This window comes from Odocoileus virginianus, chromosome 34, assembly GCF_023699985.2.
Source record: "Odocoileus virginianus isolate 20LAN1187 ecotype Illinois chromosome 34, Ovbor_1.2, whole genome shotgun sequence".
Taxonomy (NCBI): domain Eukaryota; kingdom Metazoa; phylum Chordata; class Mammalia; order Artiodactyla; family Cervidae; genus Odocoileus; species Odocoileus virginianus.
Genome location: NC_069707.1, coordinates 26221432 through 26238151, shown reverse-complemented (window position 1 = coordinate 26238151; position 16720 = coordinate 26221432). Strand labels below are relative to the sequence as shown.

General features: G+C 42.7%; 1 protein-coding gene across 4 annotated transcripts in view; it reads left to right on the top strand.

The window, feature by feature from the left end:
- The window catches only part of ARFGEF3 (ARFGEF family member 3), a 176741-nt gene that overhangs the window by 86709 nt on the left and 73312 nt on the right, over positions 1 to 16720 (top strand). For 3 of the 4 annotated variants that reach the window (XM_070461545.1, XM_070461544.1, XM_070461543.1), the window contains 4 exons: positions 370 to 412; positions 2744 to 2822; positions 10471 to 10575; positions 11465 to 11798. In XM_070461545.1, the coding sequence (XP_070317646.1) occupies positions 370 to 412; positions 2744 to 2822; positions 10471 to 10575; positions 11465 to 11798 (561 nt within the window). Of the gene's footprint in view, positions 1 to 369; positions 413 to 2743; positions 2823 to 5923; positions 6144 to 10470; positions 10576 to 11464; positions 11799 to 16720 lie in introns of those variants that run through there. The other variant, XM_070461546.1, reaches the window with a different exon arrangement.

The window sequence follows — 16720 nt, the reverse complement described above, 5'->3', positions numbered from 1 at the left end:
GTGACTTTGGGACGAATTGTTCTTTGTGCAAAGAGAACTCACGTGTTTAGGCAGGTACTGCCCATAGTCATAGCTCTACAACACTCTAGAATGAACCAGTGCACCATAGGGCTTAAACTTCCAGGGAGTTGTGGACTCTTGGCTGAGTTATTTTTGAAACTGATAATAACTCAGTTCCAGACATAATAGCCTTTTCATAAGTGCCATGAGTAGTGAAATGCTACCAAGAGCTGGAAGGTGCACCTAGGTAAGTTAGCAGAACCCAGAACACTCAGATGACATTTTGTTTCCTAGACCTTTCCTTGTTGAACAGTCAGGATTTTTCTTGCCTGAATCTTTTAACTGTCCTGTGTGTGTCTCCCTTACTAGATAATTGAAAACCCGGATGTCCCCCAGGAATTCAGGAGTCAAGGTATGGGATTTGATTTTTGCACATTCAGTTGAAAAAGTGGGTATAAGAACACCTACTGTGTGCTCAGGATGCAGATGTAACGCTGAGTAAAAGCTCTTGGGTTAGCTTCCCATTCTCCTTGGCTCGGCTTACCTTTAATCAGCCATCGTTTCCTTCTGCTCCTATATCCTGTGCCAGCCATACCTGTTCCTGCTCCAACTGTGCCAGGGAAATTAACTCTTCACACACCTTCCTCGTGGAGGCTGGTTTTTGTAGTTACTTTATTCTTCATGAAGTCAGGTTCATTAGCTGTTAAAATGAGAACTGGAATACAAAATGGCAGAAACTTGACTGGCATCAAGTGCTATTACACCTGGAGGATGTTTATGAAGTTTTGTTATGAAAAATAAGTCATCTCACAGGGAAGGACAGACAGCCAGGTTTAAGTAGCAATGAAATCAAGGTAAGGAACTTTCATTCTGACTCATAGGAAAGGAAAAAATGTCCACTATAATAGACAAACACTTTGCTTCCTTAAAAAATTTTGATGGTAATGTTTTCTGTAAAAGAGGTGAAAAATTCAAATCATCTGATTGAAAAGCCAAAATATCAGTTTTATCTAGGGTTTTATTCAGTAATTTTTAAAATGTTGAGGGCACTTCCATAGTGGTCCAGTAGCTAAGACCCTACAGTCCCAGTACAGAGGACCTGGGTTCAGTCTCTGTCGGGGAACTAGATCCCACAAGCCCCAGAGCTCACATACTGCGCGCTGTGACCCAAGGGTCACATCTAAGACCTGGTGCAGTCAAATATTTTTTTAAATGATGGAAAAAAAAATTTTACTTTGATGTTTTTGCCAGTTAATAATGGGAAGGAAGGGGTGGGGTAGAGAGAAAAGGAAAGAGAGGGAATGTAAGGAAGAGAAAGAAGTAGCTAAATAGCCACAATTAGGAGAAAAAGAATAAATGAAAGAAAATGACTGCTTTAGATCATTTTCTAAAGCATTGCTTGAGTGTATTTTTGTCACGTTTCCTTGTATTCTTGGGCTACAAGTACTGCAGCGTCTTTTCACCTTTTGAAGCTCTCAGTGGTATGAGCCACGATTTTTCATCTCTTGATTATTGCAGTTCCCACAATGTTTTCACTTTAATGTAGGATGATTTTATAAACGAAAAAAGAAATCAAAGTTCTCTTGGTTAAGGATGCATATTTAAATATTGTATCAGTAAAAAATTGATGGACTCATTTGAAATTTACCTAAAATTAAATTTGGGGTTTCCTTATAGGTTTCATTTATTTTAAACTGTCTTTTATCATTGCACTTTATCATTTCTCATTTTTTTTTTTTTTTTTTGCTTTTAAGATCCTAAATTCTGAGGATCAGCCGTTTCTCATTTCCCTGCCATCTTTCAATTTTATTTTTATTTTTCTTCTTACACATCTGGCTTTTTTTTTCCCTCTTCTTAGACCTCATGGACATTCATTCATGCATTTATACATTCCTCAAATACTTGGCCACATTTGTATAGATCTCCACAGGTTTTATTTTTAAAAAGCAGATGCTTCCACTTGTCCCTTGGCCTAGCAGTTCTGAGACTGTTATTATTTAACCCTGCTTGCCAGAGACAAAACTTAAACTTAATTGAAGCAAAACTGAAGCTTATCCAAGCTCATGCAGTCAACAAGCTGTGGACCAGTACTTGCACAGATTCTGAATTTCAGCCTTTTTCTAGTACAGTTCTGTGGGATTTTTGTTGTTAGATTCTGGACATGAATGTGTTTGGAGAGAAAATTATTTTTTCTGACGCTGACTGTTGCTCCTTTAACAACAAAGGCCGATTACCCTGAGGATGCTGGACAAATAGCTGAAATAGGTGGAGATGGTGACTAACTTATTATGCCCCTTTCCCTAGTTTCTGAGTTTGAAAAGCCCATCTTTCCTTCATGCCACCGTAGTTTATCTCTCTGGGATAGAACTTAAGTCTGCTCAGAAGACCCAGAAATTCAAGATATCAGAATAAGGGATACATGTATAGTCTGCTGGCCAAAATCTTGAGAAAATTGTTATCAGTTGTGTTGTTTCTTAAATTAATCTTTTTTCATTAAGTGTGAATGAACCTTACTTATAATTAATAGTCTCGTATTTCCTTCCTGGATTATCTTTTGAGTGTCTTGAGGAATGATGATATTTAATTCTTCTCTCTGATACTTTTGGGGGCCTGAGAAAGGCTTAGCATCTGAAAATCATCTTTTCAGTCCTGAAAGTATCAAAAGCAGAGGATGGGAAGGAGTGTTGAGGAAGCCTGTAGTGCTCTGCATCTGTCTGATGCCTGTCCCCTCCTCTGTTTGAAGGGTCAACAGTAGAGTCCCTCTGTGATGACCTCGTCTCCGTGCTCACCGTTCTGTGTGAGAAGCTCCAAGCCGCCATCAAGTAAGTGCCTTCAACACTGATGCTCTGGTCTGCTCAGGGCCTATTTCTGAAGGAACTTTTGCCCACAGCATCGCTTAGATTTGCAGGGTATAGGGACAGTGGTTCCCCCTCTGCTCCGCCCCCACCGTTGGTAAATTCACTGTCATTCCTGAGACGTGTATTCAGTGATCTTGGGCAAGCCCACCTGGTCAAACATGATTACTGAAGGATGCAATTGTCTAATGGAGGTTAGTGGAGAGAATGTTGGCTAAGAGCTAGTTGATGTGAGGGCTAGTCCTAACCTGGCTCGTCCCAGGTGTAAGACTTTAAATGAGCTTTCATCAAACTATTGTGCCTTTCTCCGCTGCTAAATGACAGGATTGGCCTGGGTGGTCATTTTCTATTTTTTTTCTGACATCTCCTGAGCCTGTGAGCTCACACACTTATCTTTTAAAAGACTGTGTTATTCTGACTTTTATATACTTGTCACTTATTTGCATGCCAGTGTAATCAGTGGTATTAGGTTATCTGTGATATTCATTGCTCCAGCTCTCCAGGCAGTAAGTTGATAACTTATGCATCTGTGCTAAAGCCAAGTCATAAAAAGGCCAGATTTGCCAAGGTGAGATGAAGACCTCTACCAGATACACATATAATTAACTGCAACACAGTAGGATTCTGAAGTGCCCTTTGAAATGGAAAAGACACATTATTGTTTAATGAAAACTAGACATTTGATAATTCAGAATGTTTTGCTGTAAAATTTTATGTATTGTCATGAACTGGGAGAAACAGTCCCATTATAGAGACTCTTGAGAGTCCCCTGGACTGCAAGGAGATCCAGCCAGTCAGTTCTAAAGGAAATCAACCTGCATATTCATTGGAAGGACTGATGCTGAAGCTCCAACACTTTGGCCACCTGATGCGAGGAACTGACTCATTGGAAAAGACCCTGATGCTGGGAAAGATTGAAGGCAGGAGAAGGGAGTAACAGAGGATGAGATGGTTGGATGGCATCACCTACTCAATGAACAGGAGTTTGAGCAAACTCCAAGAGACAGTGAAGGACAGGGAAAACCAGGCATGCTGCAGTCCATGGGGTTGCAAAGAGTCTGACACAACTGAGTGACTAATACTATGATAAATCACAGTCTATTTACTATTGGTTCAACTGCATTATTTTTGTTGGATTGTGTGTTAGTCACTCAGTCATGTCTGACGCTGTGACCCCATGGACTGCAGCCCACCAGGCTCCTCTGTCCATGGAATTTTCCAGGCAAGAACACTGGAGTGGGTTGCCATTTCCTTCTCCAGTTTTGTTGGATTACTGGAGTTAAAAACCCATGTTTTGCCCCTTACTAGCTCTTGACTTTGATCAAAGATCTCAACCACCCTAAGCTTATATATCCTATAATTAGTTATCATATTATTTTATATTAATAATATGCCTAATAATAATATTGAAGTATACCATAATATTGTAATATTAGTAATATAATTTTAATATTAATATACTTAATGATTATAACATGGTTCAATATATTGTTAATTTGCATTATAATCATAATAGTAATATGTAATATTAGTAATAGAAAATATTCTAGGGTTTTTGTATGGATTGAGCCAGAAAATTAACCTAAAAGATTGTCAGTGCCCACCAAGATCAGAATAAACAGAATTAGGTTTATTAACTTGCTATAGCAAGGGAGCCTGTACACTATGAGGAATGATGGGGCATCCAGTAAAAGGGTGGGTGTTAGGAATTATTATAGGATTTGTACCTGAGTTGGGTAGTATCAGGTGGATTAAAGGACTTGGATGTTCTATTCAAGAACTGGGTACTGTCAGAAAGCGAGGGGCAATTCTAGCATTGAACATCCTGTTGAGTTGGCCAAAAAGTTCCCTTGGGTTTTTCCATAAAATCTTACAGGAAAACCCATATGAACTTTTTGGCCAACCCAGTTGTTGTCATCTAGACAAGAGGGCTAGATGGGAACTAGAGTTGTCACTGGAAAATCAGCAAGGGTCGCTTACAGGGAAGGGTGATATTTGGTCATTTTTGTAATTGTACAGATTTTTTTTAAATTTCTGTTCAGATATGATTATAGATTACTTTCATCTTGTTCCATCACCATCTTAGAGAGTCCTCATCTGATATTAACATTCTGTGCAAATGTTGATGTTTCCCAGGGGAACACACAGCTGGCTATTGCCAGCTGTCAAGGATTCTTCTCATCCCACCCCCGCTCAGGTCTTAGCATTGTCAGAAAATAAACCAAAGACCACCAAAACTTTGAAAATATGAAGGCTATGTTCATTACTGAGCTGCCAAGGGAAAACAAAGAAGTTAAGCTTTTTTCCCTGAGTAGTTTGCTAAGGGAAAAATCTAAGAATTTTAAGTGCTACACTCAAGGTAATTATGCCATTAATATATTTAAAAATCATCATCAAGATAAGTGAGAATGAATCTATGGGTCTATAAATGATACCATTGTTTGTTGGTCCGGAATGAGCTTCTAGCAAAGCCCAGTAAGGATCTGCCTGGCATCTGGGATTCAGTTTGTGTTCTTTAAAACCTGAACAGCTCTGATGTCACCTACAGGGACCCCTCCCTGTAGGACAACCATATGACCTAGTTTACCTTAAACAGTCCTAAGTAATGCTTATTGTGTAATTATTATTAAAGATATTCAGATCGCTATCTTCTAGGAAGTACTAGTGTAAGTGGAATCTTTTTTGCTGCACAGCACATAATAAATATTTGATAAATATTAGCTCTAAAAAGCTTGTTTGCTTTCAGAATTATAAGTGCTAATTCTAGTTTACAATGGATTTAGGAGTTTCTTACATTAGAAATTTGGACTGTAGATTGTTAGAAAAATATATTGCACAAACATCACCAATGTTCACACACGTGTATTAGAAACTAAAGGTCATACATTTCTATCAGTCACTGAAAAATGGAAACATGTATGAATCAGGTAACTAAATGATAGGCTTTAAATGGAAAAAAATAACTCATGTGACGCGCATATGGTTTTCTAGGATTTCTTACTGAATATTGGATCAAAGGTGGCTTTAGGCATATTGTTATAGAGTTTAATGATTTTTTTTTTAATAGGATTCTCATAGACTTGCTTGGTTTTTCAAAGCAATTTCTTTATCATAATTCTGCCTCTAGAGACTTGTTTGGTTACGGTCTTTCCCATTGTGATTGCACTGCCCTGCGACAGGGGTTCTGTTGCTATAGAAGCTGAGGTGTAGCAGGTTTAGTGCGGCTTCACTGGGAGAACTTTAGACCACCCGATCAGATGATACCATGCCCTTGGCTGCTGCACTCTGGTGATTCTATTCATTTTCTTTGTTAGGTTTTCACATCTGTATAGTTTCTTCTGATTTTATTGCTTTAAGTCCTTTTATTTTCTATTGGCTAATCTTGACACCTCTTCTAACTTCTAAATAGTTAGAAATCACGCTGTGGTCATTCAGTTCAGTTCAGTCACTCAGTTGTGTCCAACTCTTTGCAACCCCATGGACTGCAGCATGCCATGCTTCTGTCCATCACCAACTCCTGGAGCTTACTCAGACTCATGTCCATCGAGTCAGTGATGCCATCCAACCATCTCATCCTCTGTCGTCCTCTTCTCCTCCTGCCTTCAATCCTTCCCAACATCAGGGTCTTTCCCAATGAGTCAGTTCTTCGCATGAGATGGCCACAGTACTGGAGTTTCAGCTTCAGCTTCTATGGTCATTCCATTCAGTTCAGTTCAGTTGCTTAGTCGTGTCCGACTCTTTGCAACTCCATGAACCGCAGCACACCAGGCCTCCCTGTCCATCACCAACTGCCAGAGTCCACCCAAACCCATGTCCATTGAGTCGGTGATGCCATCCAACCATCTCATCCTCTGTCGTCCTCTTCTCCTCCTGCCCCCAGTCCCTCCCAGCATCAGGGTCTTTTCAAATGAGTCAGCTCTTCGCATCAGGTGGTCAAAGTATTGGAGTTTCAACTTCAACATCAGTCCTTCCAATGAACTCCCAGGACTGATCTCCTTTAGGATGGACTGGTTGGATCTCCTTGCAGTACAAGGGACTCTCAAGAGTCTTCTCCAACACCACAGTTCAAAAGCATCAATTCTTCGGCACTCAGCTTTCTTTATAGTCCAACTCTCACATCCATACATGACCACTGGAAAAACCATAGCCTTGACTAAACGGACCTTTATTGACAAAGTAATGCCTCTGCTTTTTAATATGCTGTCTAGGTTGGTCATAACTTTTTTTCCAAGGAGTAAGCGTCTTTTAATTTCATGGCTGCAGTCACCACCTGTAGTGATTTTGGAGCCCAGAAAAACAGTCAGCCACTGTTTCCACTGTTTCCCCATCTATTTCTGATGAAGTGATGAGACCAGATGCTATGATCTTAGTTTTCTGAATATTGAGCTTTAAGACAGCTTTTTCACTTTCCTCTTTCACTTTCATCAAGAGGCTCTTTAGTTCTTCTTCACTTTCTGTGATAAGGGTGGTCATCTGCATATCTGATGTTATTGATATTTCTCCCGGCAATCTTGATTCCAGCTTGTGCTTCCTCCACCCAACGTTTCTCATGATGTACTCTGCATATAAGTTAAATAAGCAGGGTGACAATATACAGCCTTGACGTACTCCTTTTCCTATTTGGAACCAGTCTGTTATTCCATGTCCAGTTCTAACTGTTGCTTCCTGACCTGCATACAGGTTTCTCAAGAGGCAGGTCATTACTTCCTCTCTCAATATCCATTTCCAAAATCAGTGCTTGTATACCTCCTGGGGCTTTAGCTCTGTAGGGGTATATACTCATGATATGTTCAGTCTCCTGGGAGTATTCAGAAAATTATTTCAGGCACACAGGTTAACTCACATGCCTTGGAGATACGGTATTAATAGAGCACTCTTACGCAGGTTGAGTTAGACAGTGCTGTTTAAATCCAAGACTTTGGGGGAGAATCACTGGGGTTAGGAATATATTTCTTCACTCTATGCTTGTTGGTCTCCCACACCTTCTCCCACTTCCCTGTCTTCCCAGAACAGAATGTCAGAGAGGAATCAGTGAGGCAAGGGTGACCTTCATATTGCACATTCTAATTCCATTCCACTCCTATGCAATTAACTCTCCCCCTTCCTTTTTCTAACTAAATTTGAATCTGTTCCTAAGGGAGTCAAAGTCAAAACAGCTCAAAACAAAACCAATTTTAAGAACTCCAGAGACTGAGGCTGTGGTGCCAGGTGGCCTTCACAGTAACCTTGCCAGACCCGCCCTGCTGCTTCTTCATGGACCCCTGTCACCTGCAAGAGCTGTTCTCTGTGGATCTTGAGCCTGGAGGAAATCCAGAGTCAAGCAAGGAGTGAGACCAGTAGATACTCAACCTGCTCCAACAAAAGGCCAGGCAGGGTGACTGGCAGGCCTCCTGAGCGGGCACGTGTTCCCTGTTGTGCGTTGACAGTCTTGGCTGGTTTCCAGGCTCCTTTCTGCCCTGTGAATTCCACAGATTCACCCATTGTCAGACAAATAGGAAACGTACACCCTGTGCATGCACGTCTGTGTGTCTAGTGAAGGGCCTGCGTGGAAGATGTGCCTCTAATGGTGTGACTCATGCCAGGCCACGAGTACTTCTTGTGCCAGACTGCAGCAGCCACAGAAAAGCTGCCGCCTTCAGTCTCCAAGGAGATTCCGGGCCGGTTTCCTTGGCAATGAGCGCTCTCTGTCATCGAGTCGGATACTTTGGGGTTGCTGTGTCGCTGCAGCACGCTTTGCTGATAGGTACTCGTGGGAAACTTGACTGCTTGTAACTTTTCTCTGGCTTTATTTCCAGTGATTTCAGAAGTTGAGACTTTTTATTGTCTGTAGTTATTTTAGTTTTGTGATGATCAACTGACGGTTTGAAAGATAAGACATTTTTTAATAGGGCATTTAATTATTTTTCTTAATAATCAGTCAAATGATTGGTCAGAAAGACAACCCACTTGGATTTTAACTTTCTAGTGGATTAGGCAGAAAATTTAGTCCATAGATAAAAGTGTGCATCTGAGATGCATATAAAGTTATATGCTTTTTAAAAATATCTGGTTCTAATGAAGAACTCTATAGTAATAACTATGAGAAAAATAATTTGTCCATTGAAAAACACTGGTGCTTTCAAAAAAAATAAAGAAGAAAAGCCAAATGCAAGTTAGTAAAGTATTAACCATCTAAAAGATATCATGGTACATAGTGTCTTGAAGAATTTAGACAATTAAATGTATTAAAATTTAGTATTTCTGGAGTAAAAGGTAGATTTAAGTCAATATATCAGTATTTGTTCTTTAATGGTAACTGTTAATTTGTTCTTTAATGGTAAGATGTTACTAATAGGATAAACCACATACAGGGTGGGTGAAATATGGTCACATTCTGTATGATGCTACATTTTTATATTAATCAAAACTTCTAAAAAGTCAAGTTTATTACAGAAAAATCATTTGGTTTGCTGGGGCTGCCAAAACAAAGTATCACAAACTGTGTATCGCAAAAAAGTGGCTTTAATAACAGAAATGCATTGTCTCATGGTTCTGGAGGCTGGAGATCAGAATGTCAGAGGGATTGGTTTCTTCTCAGTGCTGGGAAGCTTCATTCCTCATTTACTCCCCTTGTCTCTTCACATTGTCTTCCCTCCATATGTATTTCTGTGTCTGAATTTCCCTATTTTAAGAAGATGGTTGTTTAGTTCCTCAGTCATGTCCAACTCTTCAAGACCCCATGAACTGCAGCACGCCAGGCTTCCCTGTCCCTCACCATCTCCCACAGTTTGTTCAAACACATGTCCATTGAGTCAGTGATGCCATCCAACCATCTCATCCTCTGTCTTCCCCTTCTCCTCCTGCCATCAGTCTTTCCCAGCATCAGGGTCTTTCCCAATGAATTGGCTCTTTCCATCAGGTGGCCAAAGAATTAGAGCTTCAGCATCAGTCCTTTCAATGAATATTCAGGGTTGATTTCCTTTAGGGTTGACTAGTTTGATCTTGCTGTCCAAGAGATTCTGAAGAGTCTTCTCCAGCACCACAGTTTGAAAGGATCAATTCTTTGGCACTCAGCCTTCTTTCTATTTCCCTGGTGCCTCAGTCGGTAAAGAGTCTGCCTGCAATGCAGGAGACCCAGGTTCCATACCTGGATGGGGAGGATCCCCTGGAGAAGGAAATGGCCACCCACTCCAGTATTCCTGCTTGGAGAATCCCATGGACAGAAGAACCTGGTGGGCTACAGTCCATGGGGTCACAGAGAGTCAAACACGACTGAGTGACTCACACTTTCAGCCTTCTTTATGGTCCAGCTCTCACATCCGTACATGACTACTGGAAAAACCATAGGATACCAATCCTGTTGAGTTAGGATCTGCCCTCATGGCTTTGCTTTAACTTGGCTGCCTGTGTAAAGACCCCACCTCCAAATAAGACCATGTTTGAGGTACCAGGGATTAGGACCTCAAAGTGTGAAATGGAAGTGGGGGGAGCAGAAGGCAACCCATGACATTACCAATCTCCCCCCACATTAACACTCTGTGATGCCTAACATTTTCCCAAGTGTTTCCCACACGTCACCTCTTTAAAGTTCCCTCTGCTTTGGATGTGTTTGTGTGTTGGTTCTGTTCCCCCGCAGCGACAGCCAGCAGCTGCAGCTGCTCTACCTGGAGTGCATCCTGTCTGTGCTCACCAGCTCCTCCTCCTCCATGCAGCTGCACCGCGGCTTCACAGACCTCATCTGGTGAGTACCCGTCTGGACGCCCACCCTGGCTCTGCGCTCGGCCCGGGGGCTCGCTCCGTCCAGCTGGGTCTGTGGGTCTCTTCCCCTGGCATCTGTGCCTTTCTTGTTGTTCCATTTCTGTGTAAATGTATTAGAGGGAAAGTATGGAAGCTGCTTTGCTTATATGCACCAGACCAAGCTACAGAGAGTAAGGGATAATTATTTTAACCAACTGTGCCTCCCAGGGCCCACATGCATTTTATTTACATCATAGGGTCATGAAAGCCTATGTTCTAAATCGTATAAAGTCACCAGTGAATTGCAGAGGGGGGAGATAGTTCACCTTCACCATAACTGAACCTTCTTCTCAACCTCACCCTGGTACTCGCTGCATCTCAACCTGCACACTAGTCTCTAAATCACAGTCAGAGATTCACACAAATGACAGGGCCCTCAGGCAGCCAGCAAGTTGCTCCGGGTTTCTGGGCTAACCTGACAGGGAGAAAGTCGAGTGCTGTGTATCACTGTGATATGTGTCAGAATTTTAAATTAACTTCTCAAATGAGAAATAGAAGTAATTTCATTTTTTATAGTAAAATGAAACCTGATCACTAAGCCATTGAGCACTTTGAGTTCATTTTCTTCATAGAAGATGCTTTCTGATACTTCTCATGATAGTTTATGTAGTTAACCCCAGCTTGAATTATGAAGAAAAGTATCCTGTTGCTGTCCCCAGGAGTGATGGAGAGACAGGACACGCTGGGGCAGGAGGTAGCCAGAAAGGGGAGCAGTGAAGAGCCCAGCTCTTACTTGTCACTTTTGGGGCACCTGGTATTTACCCTCAGGATCGTATTCATGTTTTATCATCTGGCTTGAAGGGAAAGTGATCTTTCCTCTCGTGTCCTGTCAGGAAGAACCTTTGCCCGGCTCTCATCGTGATCCTGGGGAATCCGATTCACGATAAAACCATCACCTCTGCACACAGCAGCAGCATGAGCACCAGCATCGAGGCAGACTCTGCGTCTCCTGGGGTTTCCGACCACGGCCGGGGCTCGGGCTGCTCCTCCACGGCGCCGGCGCTGAGCGGGCCGGTGGCCCGCACCATCTACTACATCGCGGCGGAGCTGGTGCGGCTGGTGGGGCCGGTGGACTCCATGAAGCCGGTGCTGCAGTCCCTCTACCACCGCGTGCTGCTCTACCCGCCTCCCCAGCACCGCGTGGAGGCCATCAAGATCATGAAAGAGGTAGGGGGGCCGGGAAGGAGGCCCCCAGCCTTGTTGCTGGGGCTGAGCGCCACATCTTGCACACGGGAAGTACTTAGCAAGTGTTTGCCAGTCATCTGCTGGAGCTTCGTTGCTTCCAGGCAGTATCCAGTAATAGTTGGTTTAGCACTGGGGCATGTGCTGGGAGTTGGGCTAAGGGAGCGTTGATAAATGCTCACTGCAGCAAAGCCGTTGGATGATTGGAGCCGCATGCATCTGACTGGAACCCAGGCTAAACTTTGAGTTTGCTCCCTAAGATACTGTCTGTGCAGATGTATGTGTTTATTCACTTTTGCCAAAATTAGATTTCAAAATGATTTTATACTCAGGTTGTACATTGTCCAAAAATGGACTTTACTGATTTCTGATTTCTAAAAGGGACCCTGTTCCCCCCTCCTTCTTATGCCCTATTTCTCCCACATGTCATGAGACAAAGGATGTCCAGCTTAGGATATATGTCACAGTGAGCCACTTCATGATTTTGAGGAGGAATTGGAATTATTTTGAGGATACTTCAAGAATTCCTCTGCTTCTCAACTGAAAAGAAAAGTGATCAGCTTTTCTGTACCTGTAAACTTGTCCATGAAGGTTTAATCACACTGGGTTTTGGTACCTGACACCAGAAAAATCAGTGTAATGAAATTACCTTGAGCAGTATTGGTTACTCACCGGTTTTTAAAAAGCTTAATTTGAACAGCTTGCTGATGTTGTTTTCATGAGATTTGACTGTAATCAATAATGGAAATTCTGACTCAGTGTTTCCAGAAATGAAGGAGCAATCCACATTTAATTGCTAATTAAGAAAACTTATGGACCCACAGTAGTAATGACCATTTTTTCTTTATGCCAATATTTAACATATACTATCTTTAATATTCATAATAACTTTGTGAGGTTATATACCAGTGAAGAATGTTTTCCCTAACAGAGCCTCAGGCAAGGGAGATCCAAGGGTCAGCTTTGATATGGGTCAGCTATCCGATCACCACTCGGGTGATGAACACAATACAGCTTTGGAGGCCAGTGAGACTGGAAGCATTTGGTGGTTTAGTCACTAAGTCGTGTCCAACTCTTGTGACCCCTTGGGCTGTAGCTGTCCATGGGATTCTCCAGGCAAGAATACTAGAGTGGGTAGCCGTTTCCTTCTCCAAGGGATCTTCCCAACCCAGGGATTGAACGCAGGTCTCCTGCCTTGCAGGCGGATTCTTTACGGACTGAGTTACCAGGGGCCACCACCCAAACAACCGTCCCCTAGGAACCTGCCCCCGCCCCTGTGAAGCTTGTTGTCTGGAGGAACAGGGTGGATTTTCTTTGAATTGGCCGATCTCCAGGAAGAGGAGAGTGGAAGGGGCCACCACACATGCCCATCTGTTTCTCCTGACTTCACCAGTCAGAGCAACCAATCCCCCTTCACTGGGAAGAATGTTATTCCACTGGGTGTTCCTGCCCATAGAAACATGAAGGCAGGAAGAAGGAATTTTCCCTCCCACAAAGAAACTACTTCAAGGGGTCAAATGATTTGCCCAGGGTCAAAAGAAAGAGAAAAGGTGGGCACTTCCCTGGTGGACCAGACTCTGACTTCCAGTAAGGGGATGTGGGTTCTATTGCTGGTTAGGGAAGTAAGATCCCACATCCCAAGGGGCAATGATGAGCCCACATGCTACAACTAAGACCCTATGCAACCAAATAAACAAAAATAAAATTAACTTTTTTAAAAAAGAGAAAGGGTACAAATCTCCATCTGAACCCAAGCCCCTGGTCTTTCCCTACACACACTTATCACTGGACTGGACTTTCATATTACAATGCAGATGATTCCAGCAGCTCTTTTCGTGGCACTGGTTCAGCTACCCCTTCCATGAGCTTGGGTCTGAGTCAAGATTTGAATCCCCTTCTCTGCCACTCATCAGCTAGATACCATAGCTAAATCATTTAACTCTGAACCTAGCAGTTTATTATCTGTACATAGTGACAGTATTCCAAAGGTTGCCAGTTCACAATGCCATGAAGTTTGTATAAGTACTTTGTGAGTATTTAAAGTGATAAACAAATATGTGGTGCATTTATGAGCTTCCCTCATGGTTCAGATGGTAAAGAATCTGCCTGCACTGCAGGAGACCCGGGTTCGATCCCTAGATCAGGAAGATCCCCTGGAGAAAGGAATGGCAACCAACTCTAGAATTCTTGCCTGGAGAATTCCACGGACAGGGGAGCCTGGAGGGCTTCAGTCCGTGGGGTCGCAACGAATCAGACAAAACTTAGCAACTGAACAACAGCATAAGGATGAGAAAAACATACAGAGGGCTAAAAATAGCAGGTCCTCATCACCTCCTGCCTGAAGCACTGAATCCTTCAAGTTGGTCTCCTTGCCTCTTGCCTGTGTTTTTCTCCCTTTTATTTTCCTGGATGGGCTTCCCAGGTGACTCAGATGGTAAAGAATCTACCTGCAATGCAGGAGACTCTGGTTTGATCCCTGGGTCAGGAAGCTCCCCTGGAGAAGGGAATGACTATCCATTCCAGTATTCTTGCCTGGAGAATTCCATGGACAAAGGAGCCCAGCAGACTACCATCTGTGGGGTCGCAAAGAGTTAGACATGACTGAGCACCTAGCACATTTCACTATATTTGTAAATGGCCCCTGTTAATTTTTCCACTCTCTGGTGGCGCATGTTGCCTCTCCCATCAAGTCTAAAATACTCTGCCCAGTTTCCAGACCCTTCTATCATCATTCTCATTTCCCATCATTTGCCAGGATGCACCCTCATTTCCATCCTGCTTTGTTCAGTTTCTACTTTCCTGCTTCTATTCCAGCTCCCCTCCCCTATGCCCATTGGCCACTTTCACTTAACATAGTAAAGTGATGGATCCCAATAAGCTAGACAGACACTGCTGGGCACTTCACATTAGCTTATTTATAGACTTCTTTAGGGAGATAATTTTGCACCCATTTTCCAGATAGGGATACTGAGGCTTCATGAGAAGAGGTTTACTTGCTCAAAGTCCTTGTGAGCAATATGACTAAAACATAAACCCAGATGTTCTAATTACAATTGCCTCTCTGTCAAAATCCTTCTCCTTTATGGCTCTGCTTCCTCAGACCAGTGATTTCGCTCTTCTCTAAATCCTGTTCCACCATTTAGCAGTTGCTTGTAATGTCTCATCACACTGACTGCTTCACAATACAATGTGGAACAAGCGTCTTGTCTCCCTAAACATGGTATTGTATACATTGTTTTTGTGTGTTTCCTCCAGTATCTAACACTACAGTCCTTGAAGAAGAATAAGTGTTCAATACATTTTGATATTCAAGTGTTCGATATTCTGACCTGAAGACAGAATATCTGCAGAGGGTGTTCTGAAGCCACAGCATCCTTTCTTTCCCCCTCATAACTTCCCAGGTCATGTTAGCAATAATCAATCTGCCTGCCAATGCAGGAGATGCAAGAGATGAGAATTAGATCCCTTGGGTTGGGAAGATCCCCTGGAGAAGAAAATGGCAACCCACACCAGTATTCTCGCCTATAAAATCCCATGGACAGAGGAGCCTGGTGGGCTCCCGTCCATGGGGTGGCAAAGAGTCAGACATGACTAAGTGACTGAGCATGCAGGTACACAGAGATGACAGTCATGGAGTTACTGACACTTGACAACTGAATGCTAAGTAAATACCTTGCCTACGAGGTGTGTAGGTCTCAATGCACTTTCTGTAACAGCAAAGGAAATTAGTCCTGTGTTCCCCTCCGCATGGATTTGCTAGCTCCCCACGGTCACTTTGCTAAGTGAGGCTGAAATTGACACCAGGGTAGTGTGTCCAGGCCGTGCCGCCCCGCGGAGCAAGACACACTCACGTGGGCCAGGTTGTTCTCACGAGCATCGCCTCCACTTACTGTGGCAACACCAGTAATTTGGGAAGGCTGGTAACCTAGATACCAAAATGTGCAGGGCTCACGCGCACAAAGGAAGCCGCTGGGCACCCAGGATGTTTGCTTACTCTTTGTATCGTGAACGCCTGGCATGTTATTTGCCATTCTCTCTCTAATTTGTCTTCCTGCTGTATGTGCTCTGTGCTTATTAATCAAAGGCATACAGGACATTTTGTTTTTCAAAAGACATTTTTTTTTTTGCTTCTACTCCCCCCGCCCAAAACATTTCATAGCCAAAAAGAACACCTTGCTTCCTTTTCTCTCTCCCACGTTTCAGCTTTAGAAGGAAGCGCTAGTCTTTATCAGACCTGTGACACCCTAGCCACTGACACCAATTCCTCATTCCCACCAGAGGAAGCTGAAATTAAACAAGTCTCGCTTTTCTTTAAGTATTTGTTGAGAGTTCTCCAAAACTCTATTTCCGTTCCCTCCAGACTCTGAAGCACCTGAGAAATAAACACCAGATTAATGTGAGAATTCAAATATGTCATCTGATTTATTCCTGGTAAAGTTGGATTAGGGAATGTAATGGGATCCCAAGAGAGAGTCAGATTTCCCACTCTTGTGCCCCTGAAAGGCGCTTATGCTTCTAACAAGAGATGGGACAGCTAGAGGCTCAGAGGCATAGCCACTTCACGTGGCTGCAGGTCTGTCAGGCAGACAGATGGAGAGAGAGAGAAACTGCCTTGATCTCTGGTAATATCGCTCCTTTCTTAATGTCAAAAAAAGTAGAAGCTTCATGTTTGTGCCTCCAAGAGAGAAGTTCCCAATTTCTGGCAGAAGAAAGGAATTTTGAAGAAGAAAAACATGTAAATTTTTCTACTTAATATACTTTATCTTGCAAATATAAGTCATTTTGAAAATAATAGTAGGATGTCTGCTTCAATGTACTTGATTAATCAATCAATATTAGCCTCAAATTGAAATTTTCTGTACAGATGTCTACCATATAGAAACAAAACTTAGTTTGAACCAAAAAAT